This window comes from Pungitius pungitius, chromosome 11 (genome assembly GCF_949316345.1).
Source record: "Pungitius pungitius chromosome 11, fPunPun2.1, whole genome shotgun sequence".
Taxonomy (NCBI): Eukaryota; Metazoa; Chordata; class Actinopteri; order Perciformes; family Gasterosteidae; genus Pungitius; species Pungitius pungitius.
In genome coordinates this window covers 20,419,475-20,441,142 of record NC_084910.1, presented here as the reverse complement: position 1 = coordinate 20,441,142, position 21,668 = coordinate 20,419,475, and the positions used below count along the sequence as shown (strand labels likewise).

The 21,668-nt window shown below is 48.3% G+C and overlaps 4 protein-coding genes across 4 annotated transcripts; 3 read left to right on the top strand and 1 right to left on the bottom strand.

The window, feature by feature from the left end:
- Positions 1–325: 325 nt before the first annotated feature.
- On the top strand, positions 326–6,927 carry LOC119197661 (CTP synthase 1-like). The gene is made up of 18 exons (XM_037454170.2): positions 326–515; positions 861–1,032; positions 1,138–1,308; positions 1,393–1,493; positions 1,658–1,774; positions 1,971–2,054; positions 2,341–2,421; positions 2,723–2,874; positions 2,963–3,095; positions 3,270–3,358; positions 3,809–3,903; positions 4,226–4,288; positions 4,379–4,422; positions 4,500–4,596; positions 4,692–4,747; positions 5,197–5,293; positions 5,402–5,546; positions 5,833–6,927. The coding sequence occupies exons 2-18, from the start codon at positions 867–869 to the stop codon at positions 5,909–5,911; spliced, it is 1,770 nt and encodes a 589-aa protein (XP_037310067.1). The 5' UTR covers positions 326–515; positions 861–866; the 3' UTR covers positions 5,912–6,927.
- Positions 6,928–7,157: 230 nt separating this feature from the next.
- rab42b (RAB42, member RAS oncogene family) lies at positions 7,158–9,381 on the top strand. The gene is made up of 2 exons (XM_037454171.2): positions 7,158–7,865; positions 8,257–9,381. Exons 1-2 carry the CDS (start codon positions 7,369–7,371, stop codon positions 8,699–8,701), a joined length of 942 nt encoding a protein of 313 aa, XP_037310068.2. The 5' UTR covers positions 7,158–7,368; the 3' UTR covers positions 8,702–9,381.
- Positions 9,382–9,396: 15 nt separating this feature from the next.
- taf12 (TAF12 RNA polymerase II, TATA box binding protein (TBP)-associated factor) lies at positions 9,397–12,257 on the bottom strand. The gene is made up of 6 exons (XM_037454172.2): positions 12,098–12,257; positions 11,407–11,610; positions 11,042–11,119; positions 10,245–10,359; positions 9,816–9,904; positions 9,397–9,726 (listed from the first exon to the last, which is right to left on the bottom strand). The coding sequence occupies exons 2-6, from the start codon at positions 11,485–11,487 to the stop codon at positions 9,691–9,693; spliced, it is 399 nt and encodes a 132-aa protein (XP_037310069.1). The 5' UTR covers positions 11,488–11,610; positions 12,098–12,257; the 3' UTR covers positions 9,397–9,690.
- Positions 12,258–14,715: 2,458 nt separating this feature from the next.
- On the top strand, positions 14,716–20,964 carry si:ch211-79k12.1 (uncharacterized protein LOC568891 homolog). Its single transcript, XM_037455031.2, has 7 exons — positions 14,716–14,893; positions 15,357–15,478; positions 15,600–15,798; positions 16,720–16,865; positions 18,391–18,535; positions 19,744–19,888; positions 20,848–20,964. The coding sequence occupies exons 1-7, from the start codon at positions 14,842–14,844 to the stop codon at positions 20,936–20,938; spliced, it is 900 nt and encodes a 299-aa protein (XP_037310928.2). The 5' UTR covers positions 14,716–14,841; the 3' UTR covers positions 20,939–20,964.
- The last annotated feature ends 704 nt before the right edge of the window (positions 20,965–21,668 follow it).

The following is a 21,668-nucleotide window of genomic DNA, read 5'->3' as shown; positions in this document are numbered from 1 at the left end:
CATATTCAGGTTGACAGTAGGCCACCAAAACTAATAAAGGTAATGTAGATCAGTCTTGGTTGGGTTGGATTTGTGTACAGCACCAAATTGGAAGTAGTGGTAATGTAAGAGCACATGATCAATATGAAACGTATTATTAATCATCATTATCCATGGTATTACAATAAACTGTACTGTGCATTGACCTTGAATGACATATTCTGAGCAATGCATGTGACGTCACACGGAGAAACACGCCTCTTGTGCTTCGGGGCGTTTCCGCCTCCACAGAACAACTAACCTACCCCTGACCTACCTGCACCTGATTGGTCGATCTGGTGGGAGGGGGCGGGGCGGTACAACATTTGCCTGAGAGTCTAAACAAGGGCATAGAAAACACGGAGCGCGAAACCCACGCGAGCCGCGTTGTCCTGTCACGTGATTCTAGGGGACGCGAGAGAGCGACGCTTCGTAAACACAGTGCGTTGAAATCAAAATAACCACTGACAGCCAAACCCAGCGTCCCTCACCGCGAGGTAAGTTCGTGGGGCCTCTGAAGTGGCCACAGTCAGCTAACGTTAGCTAGTTTAACCGTTAGCAGTCAGACAGACCCAGCCGGTTCAACCAGTAACCCTAGTTACTATTAACGTTAGTACTAACTTCCCCTCGTTGTTATCGTTTTGACATGTCACTTAGCCGACAACAATCGGCCTGCCAAACTGTTCGGATTGTGATGCTAACGGTGTTAGCTTCAGGTAGCTCGCGGGAGGCTGCTCTTTCCCGTCCGCCTGCAGTTGTTATTTCCCGCCATTGCGTTTGAGGTCGCGTGGTCATTAAGGACGTTACACGCGCAGTAATCGTTCCTCTCGCTTTGTGCTCAGGCCGGTATGAAGTACATCCTGGTGACCGGAGGGGTCATATCTGGTATTGGAAAGGGCATCATTGCCAGCAGCGTGGGGACGATCCTCAAGTCCTGCGGCCTTCACGTCACTGCCATCAAAATCGATCCATATATCAATATCGATGCCGGCACCTTTTCGCCATATGAACACGGTGAGAGATCGAGTTGGTCCTGGTTGTTTGCTGTTTCCATACAACAGATTCTTGTTGACGTTTCTCTGACCTGAAGCGAATGGACGTAACGTCGCTGTGTTGCAGGTGAGGTTTTTGTTCTCGACGATGGCGGCGAGGTGGATCTGGACTTGGGGAACTACGAGCGTTTCCTAGACATCCGTCTTACCAAAGACAACAACCTGACCACCGGAAAGATCTACCAGTCGGTCATCAACAAGGAGAGGAGGGGAGACTACCTGGGCAAGACCGTGCAAGGTGAGTGAGCATGGAAGAAAACGTGGAAGCCTCGCACCAACAACACCACACACCCCGAGCTTCTAGCTTTAAATCTGTTTTCAGTGGTACCCCACATCACAGATGCCATCCAGGAGTGGGTGATGAAGCAGGCCAGGATCTCTGTAGATGATGATGGCGTGGAGCCTCAGGTTTGCGTCATTGAGGTAAGTCGGTGTTGTTTGCACTTTACGTTATTTTCTCGTAGTGGGAACCAGAACCAGCTCTGCCGGTTTTCTAAGCTCAGTACAGCTGATGACAACGGCTGTATGCGTGGATTTGAACCCACCTGTGTGTTTGTGTGGTCTGAGCTGCTGTTTTGTGTCAACAGCTGGGAGGCACAGTGGGGGACATTGAGAGCATGCCCTTCATCGAAGCCTTCAGACAGTTCCAGTTCAAGGTGAAGAGGGAGAACTTCTGCAACATCCATGTCAGCCTGGTCCCTCAGGTGTGTCCCGTTGACATGTTACTTCATGTAGTGACAAGTTTAGGCTTTGTTTGGTTTGAGCGTTTAATCGAAAGGTGAGGAGCTAGAGAATAACGTCTGGTTCCTCTGTCTCACACACACACACACACACACACACACACACACACACACACACACACACACACACACACACACACACACACACGTGTGTCCTCAGCCCAACGCCACAGGAGAGCAGAAGACCAAACCAACACAGAACAGTGTGCGAGAACTCCGAGGGCTGGGCTTGTCTCCAGATTTGGTAAATAAGATTTGAACTTGCTTGTGAAACTTGTTATTACCTTCTGCACCAGGATAATAACATCCCTCTAATACTCCTGTATGCGTTGAAATTCAATATCTAATAATTCTTAGCTGTGTTTTAATGTTGTACACAACCCAATCAAATCTGACATATTGGACATACATCAGCACTGCTCAAGCTTACGTCACGTAATGATTGATTCATCTGTGTTTCCACTAGGATTACATCTTGGGGCTCTCTGCCTGTCCAGTTGTAAAATAAACATATTGGGGTTTTTTTGCAGATTATGTGCCGTTGTTCTTCGCCCCTAGAAACGTCCGCCAAGGAGAAGATCTCCATGTTTTGTCATGTTGAGCCCACGCAGGTAAAGTACAGTGGCTTTGTTTCTACATCCCACGACCTCACCAGAAGCCCTTCTGCAGCAGTTCTGGTGTCTTATTAAGAGCTGTGGAATAAATGGAAGAGACTGGGAGCAGTGACACTGATTCAATTATTGTCTGAGGATCTGGAATGGGTCTGACACACTAAGCTCCAGCATGTATTTCGAGAACTTACAGCCTCAAATGTTGATTATCTCAGGAGAAGAAAAACCTCCCAAAAGTTTTAGACCCCTCAACAAGTTTAGTTTAGTTTAGTGTGTCTCACTGTGGATTTTTCTTAAGTAGGTGATCTGTGTCAACGACGTCTCCTCGGTCTACCGGGTGCCCCTGCTGCTGGAGGACCAGGGGGTCGTGAGCTACTTCTGTGAGCGGCTGAGCCTTCCCATCGACGTGAAGCCCAGAAAGATGCTCACAAAGTGGAAGGAGATGGCTGACAGGTGTGTGTGTGCGCCTTTAACCCCTTTAGTGCTGAGTGGATGCAGCAGGCCGGCGGTGTGAACCCTCCTCTCTCCCCCCCCCCCTCAGATCTGCCCGTCTCCTGGAGCACGTCTCCATAGCCCTGGTGGGGAAATACACAAAGTTATCCGACTCGTACACCTCTGTGGTCAAGGCCCTAGAGCACTCCGCCCTCGCCGTCAATCACAAGCTTGAAGTCAAGGTACGAATCAATAACATTTCTGTTTTATGTTTTGAATATTCCTCTGTTGATTTTGCTGCATTGCTTTAGAATAGTAGAGAAATGAATTTGATTGAAGTGGTTGTATGAAAATAAATGAAGGTGAGCATGAATTGGACAGCGGCGTCGTGTCCTTGTTTTCATTGCACTCATTAGTACATAGACTCTGCAGACCTGGAGACGACCACGCAGCAAAGTGACCCTGTGAAGTATCACGAGGCCTGGCAGAAGCTCTGCAGCTCTCAGTGAGTAGAAAAACTGTTGTGACTTTGAGTTGCCACATGATGGCAGCAAAGTGCTGCCTTGCTCGGGGCTTCTAAGCAGCTTTATCACGTGATCAATGCCTCTTGGTTGTTTTCTTATATATGGATTACCTCTGCAATGTACTATGTAATGAGAGAGAGTGTATTTTAAGTCCTGTGACTATTCTCAAGCCCAAAAACCAGAATAACAAGTATTCTATTCCAAATACAATATAGTGTTTGTTGGATATCCAAAAAACAAGTCATGTTTTTACATGTTAGCTACTTCTTTGCAAGATGTTCCAATTTAGTATCTAATGTATTAAAATGTATTTTAAAAAAACTTGTCTTGAATTAAACCTCAATAGTTTTCAAGTGACTTGATTAAATGTTCAATGTTCCTTTATAGAAGTATTTTTAGATTGTGTATGTTTGCCCCCCCCCCCCTCACAGTGGTGTGTTGGTACCAGGAGGCTTTGGAGTGAGAGGGACAGAAGGCAAGATGCACGCTATAAACTGGGCGAGGAAACAGAATAAGCCGTTCCTGGGTACGTGAGGTCATGTCTGTGGTTGTTGTGAAGGACCCCATGAGGTCAGCGACACCAGCTGCCTTTGATTGACACATCAGAGTACGGAACACGCCCACCCACTGACAACATGCTGTGTATAGAGATGTTACAGAACCCACTGTACGATTCAAAGAGGAAATCGGTTACTTTGTGTCTTTTATATTTGTACAGAATTCAGATTCTTTAATGTCAAATGAGACCAAATCGCAACAAATGGATGTATTTTTACTTAAAATGAATCACTTTCAAATATCAGCTCCTCACTGTGCAAAGGTCCTAACGTACGTCTCTCCGTCTGCAGGAGTGTGTCTGGGCATGCAGCTCGCAGTGTGCGAGTTCGCCCGCAACGTCCTCGGGTGGGAAGGTGCGTAGCGGCGCCGGAGGTTCTTCTGCGTTCCACTTCAACGATTACACGACCCGATGGATCCGTTTTCACTTCTGTGATCTCTTTCAGATGCCAACTCCACCGAATTCAACCCCGAATCCACTCACCCAGTGGTCAGTTCTCTCTGAGCGTCCCACCTCATCGCCACGGTCCACCCGGATGGCTTTAACCTGCTCTCTGGTCCCCACAGGTGATCGACATGCCGGAGCACAACCCCGGGGAGATGGGAGGGACTATGCGGTTGGGGAAGAGGCGGACTATTTTCAAATCCAGCACCAGTGTTCTGAGTACGTCCCCCGTCCCCCCCCCCCGAGTGTTCTGAGTAGGTGTGTGTGATCACACACCATCGTTCATCCGCCTGATGACGGGTTCTTTGTTCTAGGAAAGCTGTACGGCGGCGTGGAGTTTGTTGATGAGAGGCACAGGCACAGATTTGAGGTAAAAATAAGGGTCTTAACCCGTTTTGGGATGAGAGTGCAAACAACTGGGGGGGGGGGGGGTTGTTATGTATTGGGTGTACTTGAAGGCAGCCTTCTTGATTTTAAGATGTATTTGATGATTGGCATGCATTCAAAAGTCCAATAAGTATAATTTCATAAACGTAATGTTATTATTCAATTTACTTGTCCTATAACGAGTCCGTCCCCCCCCCCCCTACCAGAATGGTTTGACCCATCTTGGCACAGGCCCGTTTTTGTTGTTTTTTCCAGTGTTGACAGCTTAATAAATGAGCTGCAGGACCTCAGCCGATAAAGGAGCCGTTTCCACTCTGCTTGCACTCGACGCTCCATTTTCATCACAAATACATGTTGTTGTTTCCAAGTGTTGGATTCCAAGAGGTCATCGTGACCTTATTTGTCTCTGAACCACTGCTAATTTAATTTTAGGTGAACCCTGAGCTGAAGCAGCACTTTGAACAAAAGGGTCTTCGTTTTGTCGGCGAGGACGTGGAAGGAGAGCGAATGGAGATCATCGAATTAGACGGTGAGTAAAAAGTGTGACGACACGGGTCCACGTGCTGCTGAGCAGGACGCCAGTGACGAGCAGGACGCCGCGCGGCCCGCATTGACCGAGCGCCCTTTGTCCTTCCAGATCACTGCTACTTTGTCGGAGTGCAGTACCACCCCGAGTTCACCTCCAGGCCCATCAAACCGTCTCCTCCCTACTTCGGCCTGATGCTGGCTGCTGCAGGGAAGCTGCCGGGCTACCTGGCCAAGGGCTGCCGCCTCTCCCCCAGGTGAGCGACGCTCGGTTCGTTTCACGTTTGATCCAAATACGACGCTGCAGTCCGCTTTTACTCTGAAGAATCGGCGCAGAGCTTTATTCATTAAATCGTTTACACGTCATTTCTTATTTGACCTCTAATCCATTTAAGTTTCATTCGATCCCTTTACACCAAACTGCTGTATCGCTGCTTCTCTTTTAATGCGTCATTGAATTTACTCGACTGTAGTGACACCACATCATCATTGCACCTGGCGGTCCTGCTACACCTGGATTAATGCCGTGTTCTGGTTTCACAGGGACACGTACAGCGGCAGCAGCGGCAGCAGCTCCCCCGAAGCCGACCTGTCGGAGCTCAAGTTCCCCTCTTTGTCCTGAGAGTGAAGCCCGCCGGGTTCTCAACAAACCGCTTCTCCCGTTTCCATGGCTACAACAAGCCGTTCTGGTGGCAACTTCACTCTTTTTAAAATATATCACGCTTTGAATGTGAAGGTGAACTGTGTGGGGCTCCCATTTAAAACTCTCTTTATGTGCAAGAAGAGGAACGTTTCAAGTAGGAACCGATTAGCTGTGAATCCCAGCCCGTCCGCACCGAGGAACTTTCTATTCATGATCCTCCCTCAAACCCACCAGGAGATGAATAATGCATTTCGCAGTGAAGTGTGGAGAATCGGGGCGCTCGGCGTAAGCAGATTAGTTTGCAGCAGTGTCTAAATATCTGGATTGTTTCTGAGGCAACTTTCCTGCAAATGAATCCAAAGTATGAAAACATTCATTTTACTTCTTTATGCAGCTGTATTGTCAGAATGTTTCTGGGTATCATGGCAGTTATACATTTAACTGAAATGTTTTGTCTGTTATTTTAAGTGTTTTCTCCTCTTTTTCTTTTTTTAGGTTTTATGCCTGCTTTCAAATCCTGACTTGTAATCTGTGTCTGTGGTTAAACTTCTTAAATAATGTAGCACTCGGTCGCAGAGTCTGACGTTTGGACCCTTTCTCATCCAACAGACTGGTTCTGTGTTCAGTATATGAATTTACTCTGTAATGCATTTTGCACTTTAGGGTGTTTTAGAACCTACGTTTTTAAGGCTTAAACTCCCCAGTTCTGCTTCAGAGCTTTTTATCAGCTAACGTGAAGTCTGGTGCATTAAAAAGGAACTCATCCTGCCAACTTCTTGTAAAATATGACCGGTCCCACCTGACAGAACCGTATGAACAGGAAAAATGGAAACATCTGCATCAAGTTCTATTTCGAGCACCTGGATGGTTCTGGTTAGGGTTTGACCTCGTTTGTAAGCTGCTGACCCAAATCTATGAGAAGCAGTATTTTTCTATTAATCAGGTGCATGTGTGATGTGTGTAAACAGTGAATAAATCTACTTTATTCCTCCTGACGATGTGGCCTTTATTCAACAGATACAGAACACACGTTTCATTGCACCACCAGAACAAGGTCGACCTCCTTGACCTTTACAACCGCGTTGTCTTCAGATTCCCTTTTTTTTTAGGTGTTTGCCGTACAGGACGGACCTGAATGGACGTGTCCTGGCAGTGTGTGACAGTCAGGGCCTCGATAACCTTCACAGCTGAGCTACCACTTCCTCATACTCCTTCCAGCTCGGGGCCCTCCCCGTGTAACCCGACGCCGCCCCGCCTTGTGTCAAGCTACAACAAGCAAATTTCACCAGTCCACACCCACTGCACGGCGCCCGCAGCATCGGCTCGAGACCAGAACCCCCCCGAGCCGGAGCCGGGGTCCCTTGTGTGGGCCACATGTGCTCAGGGGAGGAGGAGGAGGAGGAGGAGGAGGTGACCTGTGAGCCTGAGGACCTGTGATGCAATCACCCGTCTGCCCTGCTGATAGTGGGATTGATCAGGAGTGGCAGGCTGTGCTTGTTCCTCAACATTTTGGAGTGTCCACAGACGGGGAGCACCGGGCCCGAGCCTCCTTCATCAGGACTTCTCTCCGTCCCCCCCCCCCCCCCCCATGGTGCCGTCTCTTCAGACATCCCGATCAAGGCTTTCATAATTCCTGTGTGGATCTCTCGTTGATCTCGTCTCTCCACGCTCCTGCTGCCTTCACGGCGCTCGCTCTCCCTCCAGCGCCGGCAGCAATGGACCTGACTCTGTGGCAGTACCAGTTCCGGATCATCATGCTGGGGGACTCCACAGTGGGCAAGTCCTCCTTGCTCAAGCGCTACACCGAGGACCTGTTCCTGGAGTCCATCAACCAGACGGTGGGTGTGGACTTCTACGTTCACTTCCTGGAGGTGGAGCCCGGGGTCCGCGTCAAGCTTCAGTTCTGGGACACGGCCGGGCAGGAGCGGTTCAGGTGAGGAGGCGCCTCCTTTTCTGAGTGTCGCAGTAACGTGTCTCGTTGTGTTCTTAAATCCATCACGTCTGTCCTCTGGACCAACGCAGCGGAGCTAATTGCAAAGCGTGCGTGTCTCTGCATATCAGCGGCCTGCTAACCCCCCCCCCCCCTGCTAACCCCCCCCCTCTGAGTCAGCGAAACGCTCAGGCATGTTTTCATAAGGATGGTGCTGTTTAAACATTAAGCCACTCTGCCCTCTACACGCCGTGATTACAGAATCAATCAGCTTATCTAACAAAAAGCTCTGTTTAGAGTCAGCTGATAGTTGCCCTCTGGGGGGGGGGGCGGCGGCTTTATGAGGTCCTCACTGTTCCCCCCCCCCCCCCCCCCCCCTGCCTTCCCTCCTCAGGTCAGTGACCCGTTCTTATTACCGCAACTCGGTGGGAGGCCTGCTGGTGTTCGACATGACCAACCGGGCCTCCTTCGACCACGTCCAGGAGTGGCACGCCGAGGTGTGCGAGCGCGTGCGGCCGCAGAAGGTCCTGTTCGTCCTGGTGGGGCAGAAGAGCGACCGCGGCGCCGAGGGCCAGAGGGCGGTGAGCCGGGAGGAGGCGGAGAAGCTGGCCGGCCAGCTGGGGGTCCCCTACGTGGAGGCCTCCGCCAAGACGGGCCACAACGTGAAGGACGCCTTCGAGCTGCTGGCCCGCCGCATCTACCAGGGCCTGCGGAGCGGCGAGGTGGAGCCGCAGGAGGGCTGGGACGGCGTCAAGTGCGCCGCCCTCCGCCCGCCGCCGCAGCTGCAGAGGGACGGCCCGGCCCGGCCCAGCACGCCTCCCAGGAAGTGCTGTCCTTAGACCACCCCCCCCTCACAACGTGATCATTTGTAATGGGACTGATATCTGAAATAATGTTTGTTTGTTCAACGCTTTGACATCAAATGGCTTCAAATTGAACTCAGCGTTTTTAGCTCAAACCCACTGACGGGCGACCGTGACCTTCTGCGTTCGTCCTCCTGCAGCAGGTCGACGTGCTGCTGATGGAGAAAACTAATGACGTTGTTTTCTGCTGATTGAGACACGTTGGCATGCCGACGGGGGGGAGTGGGGGGTTTAACACTGAACACAGACGCCAGAGACCAGCTCACATTCTAACTCCTAGGGCCTCTGGATGTTCTTTTGAATTGTTGTTTGTCAATTACTGTCCATCTGCTGAATTAAAGGCCTCCTGTGTCTGTGCAAAAAAAAAAAAACTTCCCCCAAGATGATCCTGACAGCTGGAAGCCGTGCGGCTTTATAGGAGTTTAAGTTTATTCTAGCGAGACGTTTTTTTTTTATAACAGGTCAGTCGTTTATTTGTTTTATGACATTGTGAAAGTCAACATCTCAGCACCATTTCTTCCATCGTCTCGATGAAACAGAGCAAAGTAAAAATACAATTTACATGGATAGTTGAAATAAACCCTTTTACATTCTGTAACACACAAACATGATTAATAACAGAATTTCCTGTTTGGTTTAATAATAAATGTATGATTGGAGTGAATGAACAAGGGAGCTTCGTTATAATCTATTATTGTAGATAAACACATTTACTTCTAAACGGGACTAGAGGTCATCATCCAAACACAATTCCAGTAAATGTTTATTGACAAAAAGGTTGAGTTCTGCAAGGCTTAAACTCAATGGCAACGAAACACAATCAGACGAAGAATTACATTGTTGTGACAATCAGACTAATGAAGAACTGAAGCATCGCTGCTACTCGGAGGTCCAAAAAGAAAGAATCCAAACCAAAAAAGAACTAAAGAGGCGACGCACACAGCGGGTTCAACATGTTAGCCGTGCTACTTTTTGGTTGTCTTGCGGATCAGCGCCATCCTCTGCAAGGAAACCAAATATGAAAATCAATTATTAACACCACTGACCGACAGTTGCACGGCCTCCACCAGCGGCGCCTGGGCCCGCTCACCTGTTTGTGAGCCTCTGTGGTGCAGGCCTTCTTGAACGGCCGGATCTCGTCTGAGCCGTAGCCGGGGATCCACATGTTCCACTGGCGCTCTGAGGGGACGACACACAGCAGAAGCTGGAGACGTGGCCACGGGGAACCTCGCAACACCTTCTTGCGGGCGAGCGCTTTTAAAGCCAAGACGCCGCGTGAAAGCGGATGCTGTCGGGACTATGAATCACAGAGGACGGAGAGGGTGGAACCCGCTTTGCTTTCTGAGGCTTCCCTTGAACGTGCCTGATCAATGTGATCGGCGCATGTGAGCAGCTGCCGGTTGCGACAGCGAATACGCACCAGCCCCCACGCGCTCGATACCGAGCCCACTCGGGGCAGAGGATTTGATTTCGCAACACTGCAAAAAAAAAAAGAAAAGAAAAAAAAGAAGAAACTTACCGAGATGTAATTGAACATCCTTCACCTCCAAGGTGTTGGACTTGCGATGGCGAGCCAGCTGACACGCCGCTGTCACCACACTTTCTATAAAGTCGTCTGCGATTTGCAGCAGCATCTGAGGAGAGACGGGGCATCGTGAGAGCCATCAATCATCTCAGAAAAAGGAGCCATTCTACAGCGGCTGGAGGAATCCCTCATATTTTCAGCTGCTGACAGCTTTTCATGCAGCCCGGCTTTCAATAGAACAACATTTCCAAATGATGGATGTGGCACAGGGTTGGGGAACTAGAGAGCAAATTGCACAGCAAACATTCCCCCGCTGCAACAGGGAGGGGTCGGGCCGCGTTTCAATACATCATTCAGTAAAAGAACGAATTCAGAACCGGATTAGAATATATTCATGTTTTTAAAACGGGACGGTAACTCAACTCGTTACTATTTCACTGGAATAAAAAATGAAATTTATAGATAGGACGGAAGAACACAACAGATCTAAAGTCTTGTGCTTCCTCCCTGTTACGCAGGAGAAAAGAGGGGCTGGTTTGTCTCAGCAAGCAAAACAAGTTTTACAAGATATGCGTCAAGTCAAACAGTTAGAAAACAGCTGTTTTGTTGTTTACTCGTCTTTAAGAATCACTACTAGCTGAGCTGTGGTTGTGGAGAACATAGTGGAGATGGATGTGAGATGCTGCAGTGCAATAATGAATTACACCAAAACATTAGCGTTGATTTATTGTGTGAGCAGATCAATCCTGGGATGCACCGAGGCCACTTTAACAGAGTTGTGTTAGACGAACCTCCTCGACGTCCTCGTCCAGCTGTTCATTCGGATCGATCTCCCTCACCAGGTCCTGCAGCTTCTTCTTGCTGAGCACCTGGAGGGAAAGGGATCTATTCAGTCACATAAACGGTGTTCCCATTTTTTATCAACATTAAAAATAAATAATTTGGGTATCATTCCATATTGACTATAAGGTGCAAATATAACGCAGCTAAAAGATCCACATTGTATGGTCGGTCTCTAGAGGTCTGTTTGGGGACGTGAATGAAACAAATCACACAATGGGCGATGGAAGGTTGTTGAGGCATGCATCCTGCAGACGTCTTTACAGATGCTGCAGCAGTGCCTTTGGGTTTGGTGAATTAACACTAAAGAACTGACCTGAGACCCCTCCGGACTACTTCTGCCAGCAGGGCCAGGGGTCCCAGTAACCTTTAGTGCTGCTGGGATGCTGTTCGCCATGCTGGTGGCCACGGGAAAGGTGGGAGGGTTTCTGGTGATTATCAGTGATCCAAACTGAGAGTGACCGTCCAAGATGGGCACAGATGTGACAGATTATCGTCTGCTGGGACCACCTCAGTAAATCTGGGAAAGAAGGCGGGGTTAAGAAGATGACGTAACGTTAACATTCCACCAGCTATAGGTAGATAAACATCCGTAACGTGCTTGAAGAATCTGTGCGAAACAGATATTAAATATAGAAATGACGTGTTAAATTTGATGATTTGTGTTTACTTTACGCGACTTTAATTCGTAGCGGTGTATGTTACTATTTCACTTCCCATTTCGCTTCACAAGATGCAGCAAGTTAGCCGTAAAACGATGACAGATATAACGTTACTCAACATAACACCGACTTGGAAAGATAACGCCACACTCACAGAACAATCAGGACGCGGCTACGACAAGTGAAACAAGCGGAAAACCGACTAACGTAAGGTAATGAGCTAAAAACAATAGCCGCTATCAAAGCTCTGGGCTTAGCCGGACGGGCTAGCGTTAGCTGCTAATCTAACGTCACGGCTTCGTACCGCGGTACATCCCGAAGTCACGCGTTCGATCGGCAACTCACCCGATGAAACGAACACTATCTGTCCATGTTTCTGCCTCGGTGTGACTTTAATGCCGACAGAAACCCTAAAAGTGTCTCGGCACAAGCTCGTAAAATTGGCGAGGTTGTCTTTCCCCTCCACTTCCGCTTTGTGCAGTTGCGCTTCCGGTGGAAACCCGTCGGCTCTGCCCCGCCCCCCGCTGGACGCCTTGCGGAACTACAACATGCTTCAACAACTCGAATGACAAATTCATTGGATTTTTGTTTTTCACAACACATCAAAAATGCCAAAAACCACCAACGTTTATGGATACTTGGAATTATGTCTAATAAGAAATCCCACTCAGTGAGACTTTTGAAAGCCCGTTTACGTAAGGTTTTGTTTAAATATTTCTTAAGGTGGACTTCTTATCCCCTATCTGTACAAACTGTTTTCTTTGTCCTATGTAACTTTGTAACCAATTTAGTCCAACCCCTCTGATCCCATAGCTTTCCAGTTTGTGTAGCAGTATATCATGGTTTATTGTGTCAAATGCCTTCTTCAGATCTATGAAGACCCCTATTGCCATCTTTTTGTTATCTATTGTGCTTGTCAGTTCTTCTACTAAGTCCATGAGTGCCAATGATGTTGATCGGTTTGGCCTGAAACCATATTGACTATCTATGAGTAATCCACGTATATCTATGAAACTGTCCATCCTTGTAGCAAATATTTTTTCCAAAATTTTGGAAAATTGGTAAAGCAGGGAGACTGGTCTGTAGTTATTGTAAAGGTTTTTTTCACCTTCTTTGAAAATCGGAATTACCTTAGCAGTTTTCATTTTGGTTGGAAAGAAGCCCGCTTGAAGTGAAACATTACAGATATGTGCTATATTAATAATAACTTCTTCTTGATGTTTTTTTTTTTTAAGTTAACTATGGCAATAATTTAATTTTTATCGGTGTCCTTCAGAAAGGTTTATCTGCTCTTCTAGTTTAGGGCCCACATTTACAAAGAATTTATTGAAGCCTTCTACCATCTCCTTTTTGTCATTAATAATCTTATCATTATCTAGAATTTCTTCTGGCAACCCAGAGCTGGTCGATTGATTTCTTATAATTGAATTTAAGATCTTCCATGTTTCCTTTATATTATTTTTAGTTTTATCTAGTAGTTTACAATAATAATCCTTTTTACAATTTCGCATAATATCAGTTAATTTATTTTTATATCTTTTATACTTCATTTCTTTCTCCTTATTTCTATTCTTGATAAACTCTTTATATAAGAAGTTCTTCTTTTTTACAGACCCTTTGTAAGCCAAGGTTTATCTGAGCGATTTGCTCGTTTTCTGCTTTGCTGAATTGGACAGAATGTGTCATATAACATCAGAAAGGTTTGCAGGAAGGAATCATAAGAATAATCAACCTCCTCTGCCTCATAAACCTTTCTCCAGTTCTGTGCACTTAATTCATTTCTGAACTTGTTTAGATTGTCAACCGTTCTTAATCTCCTTTCTATCATTTCATTCCTTTCAGCCAACCTAGGTGCACCACTGTAGATTGCAAACACCGGCAGATGTTTGTGTTCCATACTGTGTTTGGAGCGATACTCTCCATCACCTCCTTGAACAATGATGTTCTTCCTTTTCCCCATATCAATTTCAATAGTAATACATTCACATATGTCATCAATTGCAGCCGTCATACTTTCAACAATCTTGTACTTAAGTCTTCTATCAACATAAAGTGCAACTCCCCCTCCCCTTTTGTTGCCTCTGTTTACATAATTCAGATTATAACCATCCAACTCAAATTCCACCCCTTCCTCCAGACTAATCCAGGTCTCTGAGAGTGCGATTACACTGAGCGGTGAGGTGAACTGGTCTAGGTAGTCTTTAATCTTGTAGAAATTAGCGTAAAGGCTTCTACTATTGAAGTGTATTATCTTTATATTGTGTTCTGACCCAAACTTTTCATTGAACTGATTTTCCGTGTAGTAGTCACATTTCTCCCCTTGTTGGAGGACTTACTCTCTGGATCTGTGTCTGAATCTAAGTCAAGCATAGTGTCAGTTGAAGTCTTGCACCATCGTTTACTGTAACCTCCCAAATGTCATATGAACACGCCCCCAGTATTCTGTTGTATTCTTACACACCCTTTTCCCATTTATTGTATTTGTATTTTTGTATCATTGTATTTATTGTCCAGACGCGGGTTGGAATCAGCTGAGACAAAGGCCCATATAGAACTGAGTTTTCCAGGGTAAGTCGCTCATGGGTCTAAAGGTCATAATTCACAGTAGGCGCCCGGTGATCCCTTTCGATTCCGCCCCTCGGCTCTGGTTAACAGCCGATCAATAAAAAGGCCCCGAAGAAGGAAGCGTGACTTGTTGTCGGGGATCAGATAGCAAGCGGCGTAACGTGTCAGGACTCGTCTCCCTTTCTGTTTGACTGCGTCAGAAGAAACTTTCAACGACAAGCCTCAGAGCGCAGTGACGCACCGATGGCGGTTTGATTATCGGGGCCCAAGTTCCTTTATTCACGGCCCACACAACACGTCCCGGCCTGTGTGTGCCCCTCGGGGGGGAGGGGGGGGGGGGGGAGCGGGATGTTTTGGGTTTTGTTTTTCTTTGCGTGTCGACTGACTTCCTGAAGCCACACATGCCACACCTCCTCCTCGTGATGATAAATACTGAGCAGACTTTCACTTCGCATCAGAAACTGGATTGAAGTGCGCACCAGTGTTTTCACAGTTTGAAGCCTTTTTTTTCTTTCTCCACAGTCATGAAAGTCTTTGTAATCACTGCATTGGTCGCCCTGATTCATGGCAATTCAGGTAAATATGCATTTTTCTATTTCATTTATCAAAAACATTCTCTGAGCTTTTTACAGACGTGACGGCTTTAAAACATTTATCTACATGGCTCTATTCGGGTAAATCAACGAGTGCTATTCGGGTCTTTTCTTCATGAACGCGTCTCGACCCAAACAGGAAATGTGGATGTTATTGTCAAGGGAACAACGGAAACCAGCCCTTCAGTAGCATTTCATGTCGTACATACTGCGCACACGCCGACCCGTCCACACAACCCCGTACCCCCCCCCCGGCTATACATGTAAACAGTGCCGTGTGATCCTCGGCCCCCCCCCCGGAAGGGAAACACAAACAAGCCAAGCCGCGGAACCGGTTGCTGGTCACGTGCTCGCGGGGACTTTCCAGAAGGGCCTGGAGCAAATGTCAGCCACGGGGAGCGCCAATCCCAGTAATCCCAGTGTGTGTGATCTGTGTCCCCACGCAGCCAGTCTGCTCATCAAAGGGCCCACGCAGCCGGTCCTGGATGGAGAGAGCTTCACGCTGGAGTGCATGAGCTCCGACCCGGAGCGCAACATCAGCCAGGTCCACTTCGAGGAATTCTCCAAGGTGAGGGAGCCTGAGACAGACCCCATCAGAGCGCTCCTCCCAGTGACACCGATGTCGCTCTATTCTCAGATTTCGTGTAAATGCAACAGAAAGTGAAGCTGAATAAAAGTTCTTCCTCCAGCACACGCAGCGCTGGCGTCCAGTGGAGCTGCGCCCCATGTGCTTCTACGATGTCTGGTTGGAGAGGACGGCGGACCGTCTGTCCCTGACTGTGGGGTACGGAGGATGGCCCCGCGACGGCACGTACCGCTGTGCGTACGACGACCAGAGGGCGAACGCCACGGACCTGGCCTCCCCGCCGCTGGAGGTCAAAATGCATTGTGAGTGGAAACAGAGACTCTGTGGCAACACGTTGGGGTCTTCTGATGAATGCAGGAACCCCACATTCTTTATTTCATTCACTTTATTTTTCCATTGCCTGTCTCCTGCGGAGGGGAATGACATATGTGCGAATAAGATAAACTGCTTCTGGGTTTTCACTTTTCCAATAATAATAATAATGCTGAAGTAAGTAAGCATAAAAAAAACAAAGACCTGACAGTCCATCTGCAAACAGTCTACGTGAGAAGTTTCCAAGCAGCAGGCAGTAGAGACACTTTTGTCATAAGAGAGGAATAGAAAAACACATTAATAGTAAATAAGACAAGATCCGTCCATATGAAGCAGAGGTGTGAAACAAAACCACCGCAGCGCAGACGCTGTGTCGCTGTGACACGTTGACCACATTTTAGCTTCATACTTTTTTCGTTTTTTTTTTAATCTCCCTCTGCGAGATGCACAGAAAGCCATTCCCCCCCCCCCCCCCCCCCCCCCCCCCCCCCAGTGGGGCTCCGGTTTGAAGCTATCGGTGCACGGGTGTGTGTACGTGCCGGTCCGAATATCAGTGTCCTCCATCTTCTCAGCGGCCATCAGATCGACCTTAATGCCGTCGGATTGGCTGCTCGGCCTCATGAGAGGAATCAATGAGAGGCAAAGATTAGAACGGGCTGGGGGGGGGGGGCACCTGCAGAGATGCAAGATGAGCCATTATTCACAACACTGCCTCTCTAAAGACATTCGATAAGATGAAGCCTATCATCATCATCATCGTCGTCGTCGTCATCGATCGCTGGAGGCGGCGCGTCGTACCTTTTCAAACCGGAGCCCCGTCGACTTTAAAGATCCGAGTTGTTCCAAGCAGCCGCAGACGTGTGTTCAGGCCCTTCTGTGCTTCGTTACCCCCCCCCCCCGCTGGGCTTTAGACATGAAGGAGCTGTCGCTGACCGGGGAAGGCTTCTCCAGCTACTTCGGGGTCCTGACGGAGCTGAAGGTGCGGGTCGGGGACGACGTGGTGGTCCACTGCGCCGCCAGAGCGTCGGAGGAGCCGACGTACCTGTGGAGCAAAGAGGTGAGGGACCCCGTCACACCTCTCCCCTGTCTGGTTCCAGGCCATGAGGGAGGGGGGGAGGGCAACACCTTCTCACATCCAGGTTGTCACCTTCTGACACGCCTTCCCGGCGCCCCGCGTCCCTCTTGGCTCTGCTCGCACCCTTTCTGTCCCCCCCCCCCCCCCTCGGGTGTCGTGGCTCCGTCCTCTCTGGTGAAGGAGTGATCCGTGTCTAAGTGACCTGTTGGCTTAGGCCTCCCCCCCGCGCCTCGCACCACTTACAGAGGATTAATAGTTTAATGAGGTCTAGACAAGAGCCAGTCAACCTGAAAACAATTATGCGTATGGATTTCTAATGGTTTTTGTGTGTGTTTGGTTTTCCAGTATTGAATTATTCAACTGGCCTGTTCTCCCTCACCCGAGGGAAATCAGGACATCTCTGTGTAAGACGCCAGCGACAACAGGCATGTAGAACCACAAGAGGTTGATGAGCTGGGAGGTGCCCTGGTGGTGAGAAAGTGCCATTACACCTTCTAGATGAACTCATAGTCACCATAAAACCCACTAGAAGGTTACAGGTGCATCGAAGCTACGGTATCAGGTTCCCCTCTTTAGTTATTCTTTTTGATAAGTGTATTCAGGGTTAACATGCGAAAGGGTCACTGCTAATCCGGGTTTTAAACGAGCTTACAAATCTAAATCCAATTGAGTGAAAACGTTACAGTGCTTATGAGCCTATTAGCAGAAGATCGTGCTGCTGTCCGTTTGGTGGAGAAGAGGAGTCATTGGTTCGTTCACCTGTCCGTCTGCGCGAGTCACAAAAAAGGCTTCCGATCCAAAAGGGAATGACGCGAGGTGATGACAGCTGGACAGATGTGGAGACGGGGGGGGGGGGGGCGCTGCTTAGGGAGCCGCTGGATTTGCATACAAAACGCCGCTTTGGCCCGACCTGGTCTTTATGGGAAATCCTCTTAATTCACATCCATTCAAATTGAAATGACTTTCTTGGCAGGAGGCGCGGCTCCCAGGAGCCAAATCATTTGCATGTTGTAATGTCTTTTTTGTTGTTGTTTCCTCTACCTTCTCCCCTGTGTTGGTTTGTTTTCTCCAATCCTTGTGTTTGGCCCGTTATTTGTTTCCTCCCATGTCGGGCTCCCTCTCATAATAGCGCTGCTATTTCTGTGTCTACGTCTCCTGCCGCTCCCTCGCCGGCTCATTACGCGTCGCGTTAGCGGTCTGTTGTTGCGGCTCCATTCTTTGCGCATGATGGTGTTATCTGGGTTATTGACTCGAGTCCACATGTGTTCATTCACTGGGGATGACCACGCAGGTAAACGCACTTCATTTGGGACCCTGGGCTCTAATTCTCTGGTGGACGTGCACCACCATTTCTTTCTGTCTTTGTCCCTCTGTCCCTCGTACACAACAACGCTCTGTCCCCCGTTTCTACATCCCTTCCTGAGTCTTCTCCCCATCTCTTTGTGTCCCTCACCTCTGAGACTCTGCTCTAAGTCTCCATCTCCTCACCCCCCTCCCCCCCTTTCAGGGTGACGACTGGATCCTGCCCTCCTCCACGCTGACGCTGAGGAAGATCACAGTGACGGACGGGGGACAGTACACCTGCATGGCGAAGCATCCCTCTGTGGAGTCGCTCAGCAAGAAGAGCACCATCAGCATCAGTGTGCTGTCAAGTAAGAGGAGGCTAAAGGTCAACAGTGCTGTTGTTGTTCTTATGAACCGTTTCCCCACTTCTTCATTCTAAGAAACGCTCTGGCATTATTTCTCTGTAACTGCTGGTTGAAACACTGCGTCGTACTTCCTTCTTTTTGTCTGAGCACAAGCAGAAGTTCTCATTTGCGAAAGTGCATTTTGAACCCGTCACATTTCTAAAGAAGAACAGGGTTCGCTTGAATTTATCTGCACAGAAGAATGATAATAAAAAGGAGAGGTTTAGACATTCACCAGAGGACGTTCATTCATTTAAAATAAATAAAAGGTAATGACTGAACAGCACCAAATTCAACTTTAAAAGTAAGAGGATCATTATTTAGACCGAAAAAGACAAAATGATTTTACTTGACCTTTTGATTTCTTTTTTTACTTTGAAATGTCAAACATAAGCACCAAAGTAATTTTAAGCCCCCTTTTTGACTCTTGAAAGATGACCATCACAATAGGAAATAATAATCGTAATGATACGACATGAAAAAAGGGGAGATTACAAAAAACATCCCTTATAGCTTCGGTCTTCATGAACAACTTCATCTTATTCCTCGTGCACAGAGGAGCTTGTATTCGAGTGGACGATTCATTTCATTACAACATAACAGCGAATCCAATTCATGACACCTCCTCTGTGCACCATTGACCTGACGGCGTTGTGCTACTGCAACGCACTTTTTAAACGCCATGCTCTCACCCAGCGGGGTTCATAAGCCTCGCAATCTCATTCGTTGAAATGAAGCAACCTCTGAAAATGCAATTAACTCGATGCATGTTATTTATTATGTTGGACTTATCCAATTACTTGTCCAGTTGTCTCATTGGTCGCTGCGTTTCACCAGTTTCTCCAGGATTTTCTCTGCAGCACGTCTAGTAATAAAAAAGTAATAATCATAATAGATGCTGGAATAATGGTCGCGCTACGGCGGGTAAATGTTGCATGTCGCTGCTGTTACTTTGAATTTGCACTAGAACAGCGGTGCAAACCGTAATCAAACACTCCCGGGGGGGCGAGAAGTCATCTCCACGCGCGCAGTGGAACATCCGCATGTGACAGGCTTCTAATCCTCGGGCCCGTAATCATCAGGGTCCTTTCTCTGCGGGGGGGGCAGCGGCGCGGCACTTTGTCTCAGAGTCCGTGCGGCGCGCTTGACGTGTGAACCCGTGTGTCCCACAGAGGACGCCCGCTGGTACGAGTCCAGCAATGGCCGCCTGGTGCTGATGACCTCGGCGGCGGTGCTCTCTCTCCTGGTGCTCGTCCTGTCCATGAGCGCCTTCCTGTGCCGAAGGGCCCGGCTCGCCAAGGCCTGCAAGGGACCCATGTAAGAAACAGCTGTGTGTGTGTGAGTGTGTTTTCACAAGAGGAAACCACCTTTTCAACCGTCATAAATATATTTATATGGTTTTTTTACTGCACTTGGTCCTCACTCGTCTTTCTATTTTCTCCAACTCATCCCGGATTTCTCCTCCCGCAGTTTGATCTGGTTTCACGGTTATTGTTATTGCTGCTATATTTCATTCTGTCGCACACGATGGAACCGAGGCCCCTTCCCGTTCGGTGTGTGTGTGTGTGTGTGTGTGTGTGTGTGTGTGTGTTTGTGCGTATTAGACACACTTCACATCACGTGTCGTTTTCATGTTGCCGAGGAATCTTTTTTTTTTTCCAGGCTGGAGTCTGGGCGCCGTTACGTGTTTTTTAAAAGGCGTTGAATATTGATGTCGCTCCCAGCGGCTCAGACTGACCCCGTCCTTTATCTCTCTCATTGCCCCCCCCCTCCCCCCCCCCCCTCTCCAACGGGCCTTTCTGCTTGTGGAGAGTCGGGAGCTCACAGCGGCAGCTTCAATTACGCCACATTATTTAAAGTGCACATAACGGCGATAAGAGCAGAAGCGGAGTGCCATTTAACTCGTTGCCGTCGGCGCGTCAGAGACCGCGACCCCCTGCGGCTTCTCTTATTAACGCGTTTCCCTCCTGAGCTGAAGTGGAGACATTTCAAAAAGACATCGTTGCCACTGGCGACCACTTTTATACATGTTCCCTGTGTCTTTGTGGTGGCCTAGAAGAAGTAGAGTTATTATGGGAGGGCATTCCATGTGTGTACGAGCACATGTGAATAAAACATTTTTAAAAAAGAGAGAGAGCGCTAAAGGGAGAAAAATGGACTTTCACTTCAGGGCCACATCGCTCGGTCCCATCCATAATTTTCTCACTTATTCGTAGCCATCTCCTGCCGGGCGGTCGATGTGAGGATAATGATGCTCCTCTGTCTCCTCTCTCCAGTGATGACCGCTCTCAGAAGAAGCCCATCTACAAAAGCAGCGTGGAGTCCCTGGCCTCCTCCACCTGCGCAGACCATCAGCCTCTGGTCTGACTGCGCAGGCAGGCGGAAGGGTGAGGAGGGGGGGGTGGTGGTGGTGGGGGGGCAGCATGGAGATGGATGAGCGGGTGGATGTGGGGCAGACTGGGAGGAGAGGAGGAGGCGGGCGACTCGTCCTCTGTGTTAGGGTTAGAGGTTCATGTAAAGCTGTGAAGACTCCACATATGCAATTCTCCTTCTTTCTGTTGCAAACATAATTGCTAAACTGTGTGTCGCGAATGAGTCATTTGCGGGAGGGAGTTTTTTTATTATTTCCTTGATTTGTTTCCCTTCCAACCTGTTCCTGCGAAGCAGAAGCAGCTCCTCTGAGGAGGATGTAATCATCGCTTCACTGTGACAGCTCTCAGGCACATTACACTCTGCTATTTGATTCACTGTACTCTGGCTCTCTTTGCTATTAAATGGCTTTCAAAAAAAGATTATTTGCTTTTCTTGCCAATGAGTTTGTTCCAGTGTTACAAAGGAGGTTGGCGAGTATTGAGCGCCTTGGCGAGCTGCTCTCCGTCCGTCTGCTGACCTTCACTTTGGTTGTGAAAGCCTTTTACTCCAAAGCGGTGACCTTTCCTCAAAGTGAACATTCCCCCCAATGCGCCCGCGGCCACAAACACATTCTGAGCCCAACTCTGCTCACTCTGAAACTCCTGGTAACTTATTATGAACAAGGTTAACCCCCCCCCCCCACAACAACAAAACAACCATCATAGACTACAACTTCGTATTTCTA

Excerpts from the sequence above, each read along its gene's own strand:
- rab42b (XM_037454171.2), top strand. The coding sequence starts at position 7,369 with ATGCAATCACCCGTCTGCCCTGCTGATAGTGGGATTGATCAGGAGTGG. Across the intron at positions 7,866-8,256 it reads GCCGGGCAGGAGCGGTTCAG|GTCAGTGACCCGTTCTTATT; the intron begins GTGAGGAGGCGC and ends TTCCCTCCTCAG.
- si:ch211-79k12.1 (XM_037455031.2), top strand. The coding sequence starts at position 14,842 with ATGAAAGTCTTTGTAATCACTGCATTGGTCGCCCTGATTCATGGCAAT. Across the intron at positions 15,479-15,599 it reads ACTTCGAGGAATTCTCCAAG|CACACGCAGCGCTGGCGTCC; the intron begins GTGAGGGAGCCT and ends TTCTTCCTCCAG. Across the intron at positions 15,799-16,719 it reads GCTGGAGGTCAAAATGCATT|ACATGAAGGAGCTGTCGCTG; the intron begins GTGAGTGGAAAC and ends GCTGGGCTTTAG.
- taf12 (XM_037454172.2), bottom strand. The coding sequence starts at position 11,487 with ATGGCGAACAGCATCCCAGCAGCACTAAAGGTTACTGGGACCCCTGGC. Across the intron at positions 11,120-11,406 it reads GTAGTCCGGAGGGGTCTCAG|GTGCTCAGCAAGAAGAAGCT; the intron begins GTCAGTTCTTTA and ends CTTTCCCTCCAG. Across the intron at positions 10,360-11,041 it reads TGGACGAGGACGTCGAGGAG|ATGCTGCTGCAAATCGCAGA; the intron begins GTTCGTCTAACA and ends GTCTCTCCTCAG.
- LOC119197661 (XM_037454170.2), top strand. The coding sequence starts at position 867 with ATGAAGTACATCCTGGTGACCGGAGGGGTCATATCTGGTATTGGAAAG. Across the intron at positions 1,033-1,137 it reads CTTTTCGCCATATGAACACG|GTGAGGTTTTTGTTCTCGAC; the intron begins GTGAGAGATCGA and ends GCTGTGTTGCAG. Across the intron at positions 3,359-3,808 it reads CAGAAGCTCTGCAGCTCTCA|TGGTGTGTTGGTACCAGGAG; the intron begins GTGAGTAGAAAA and ends CCCCCCTCACAG.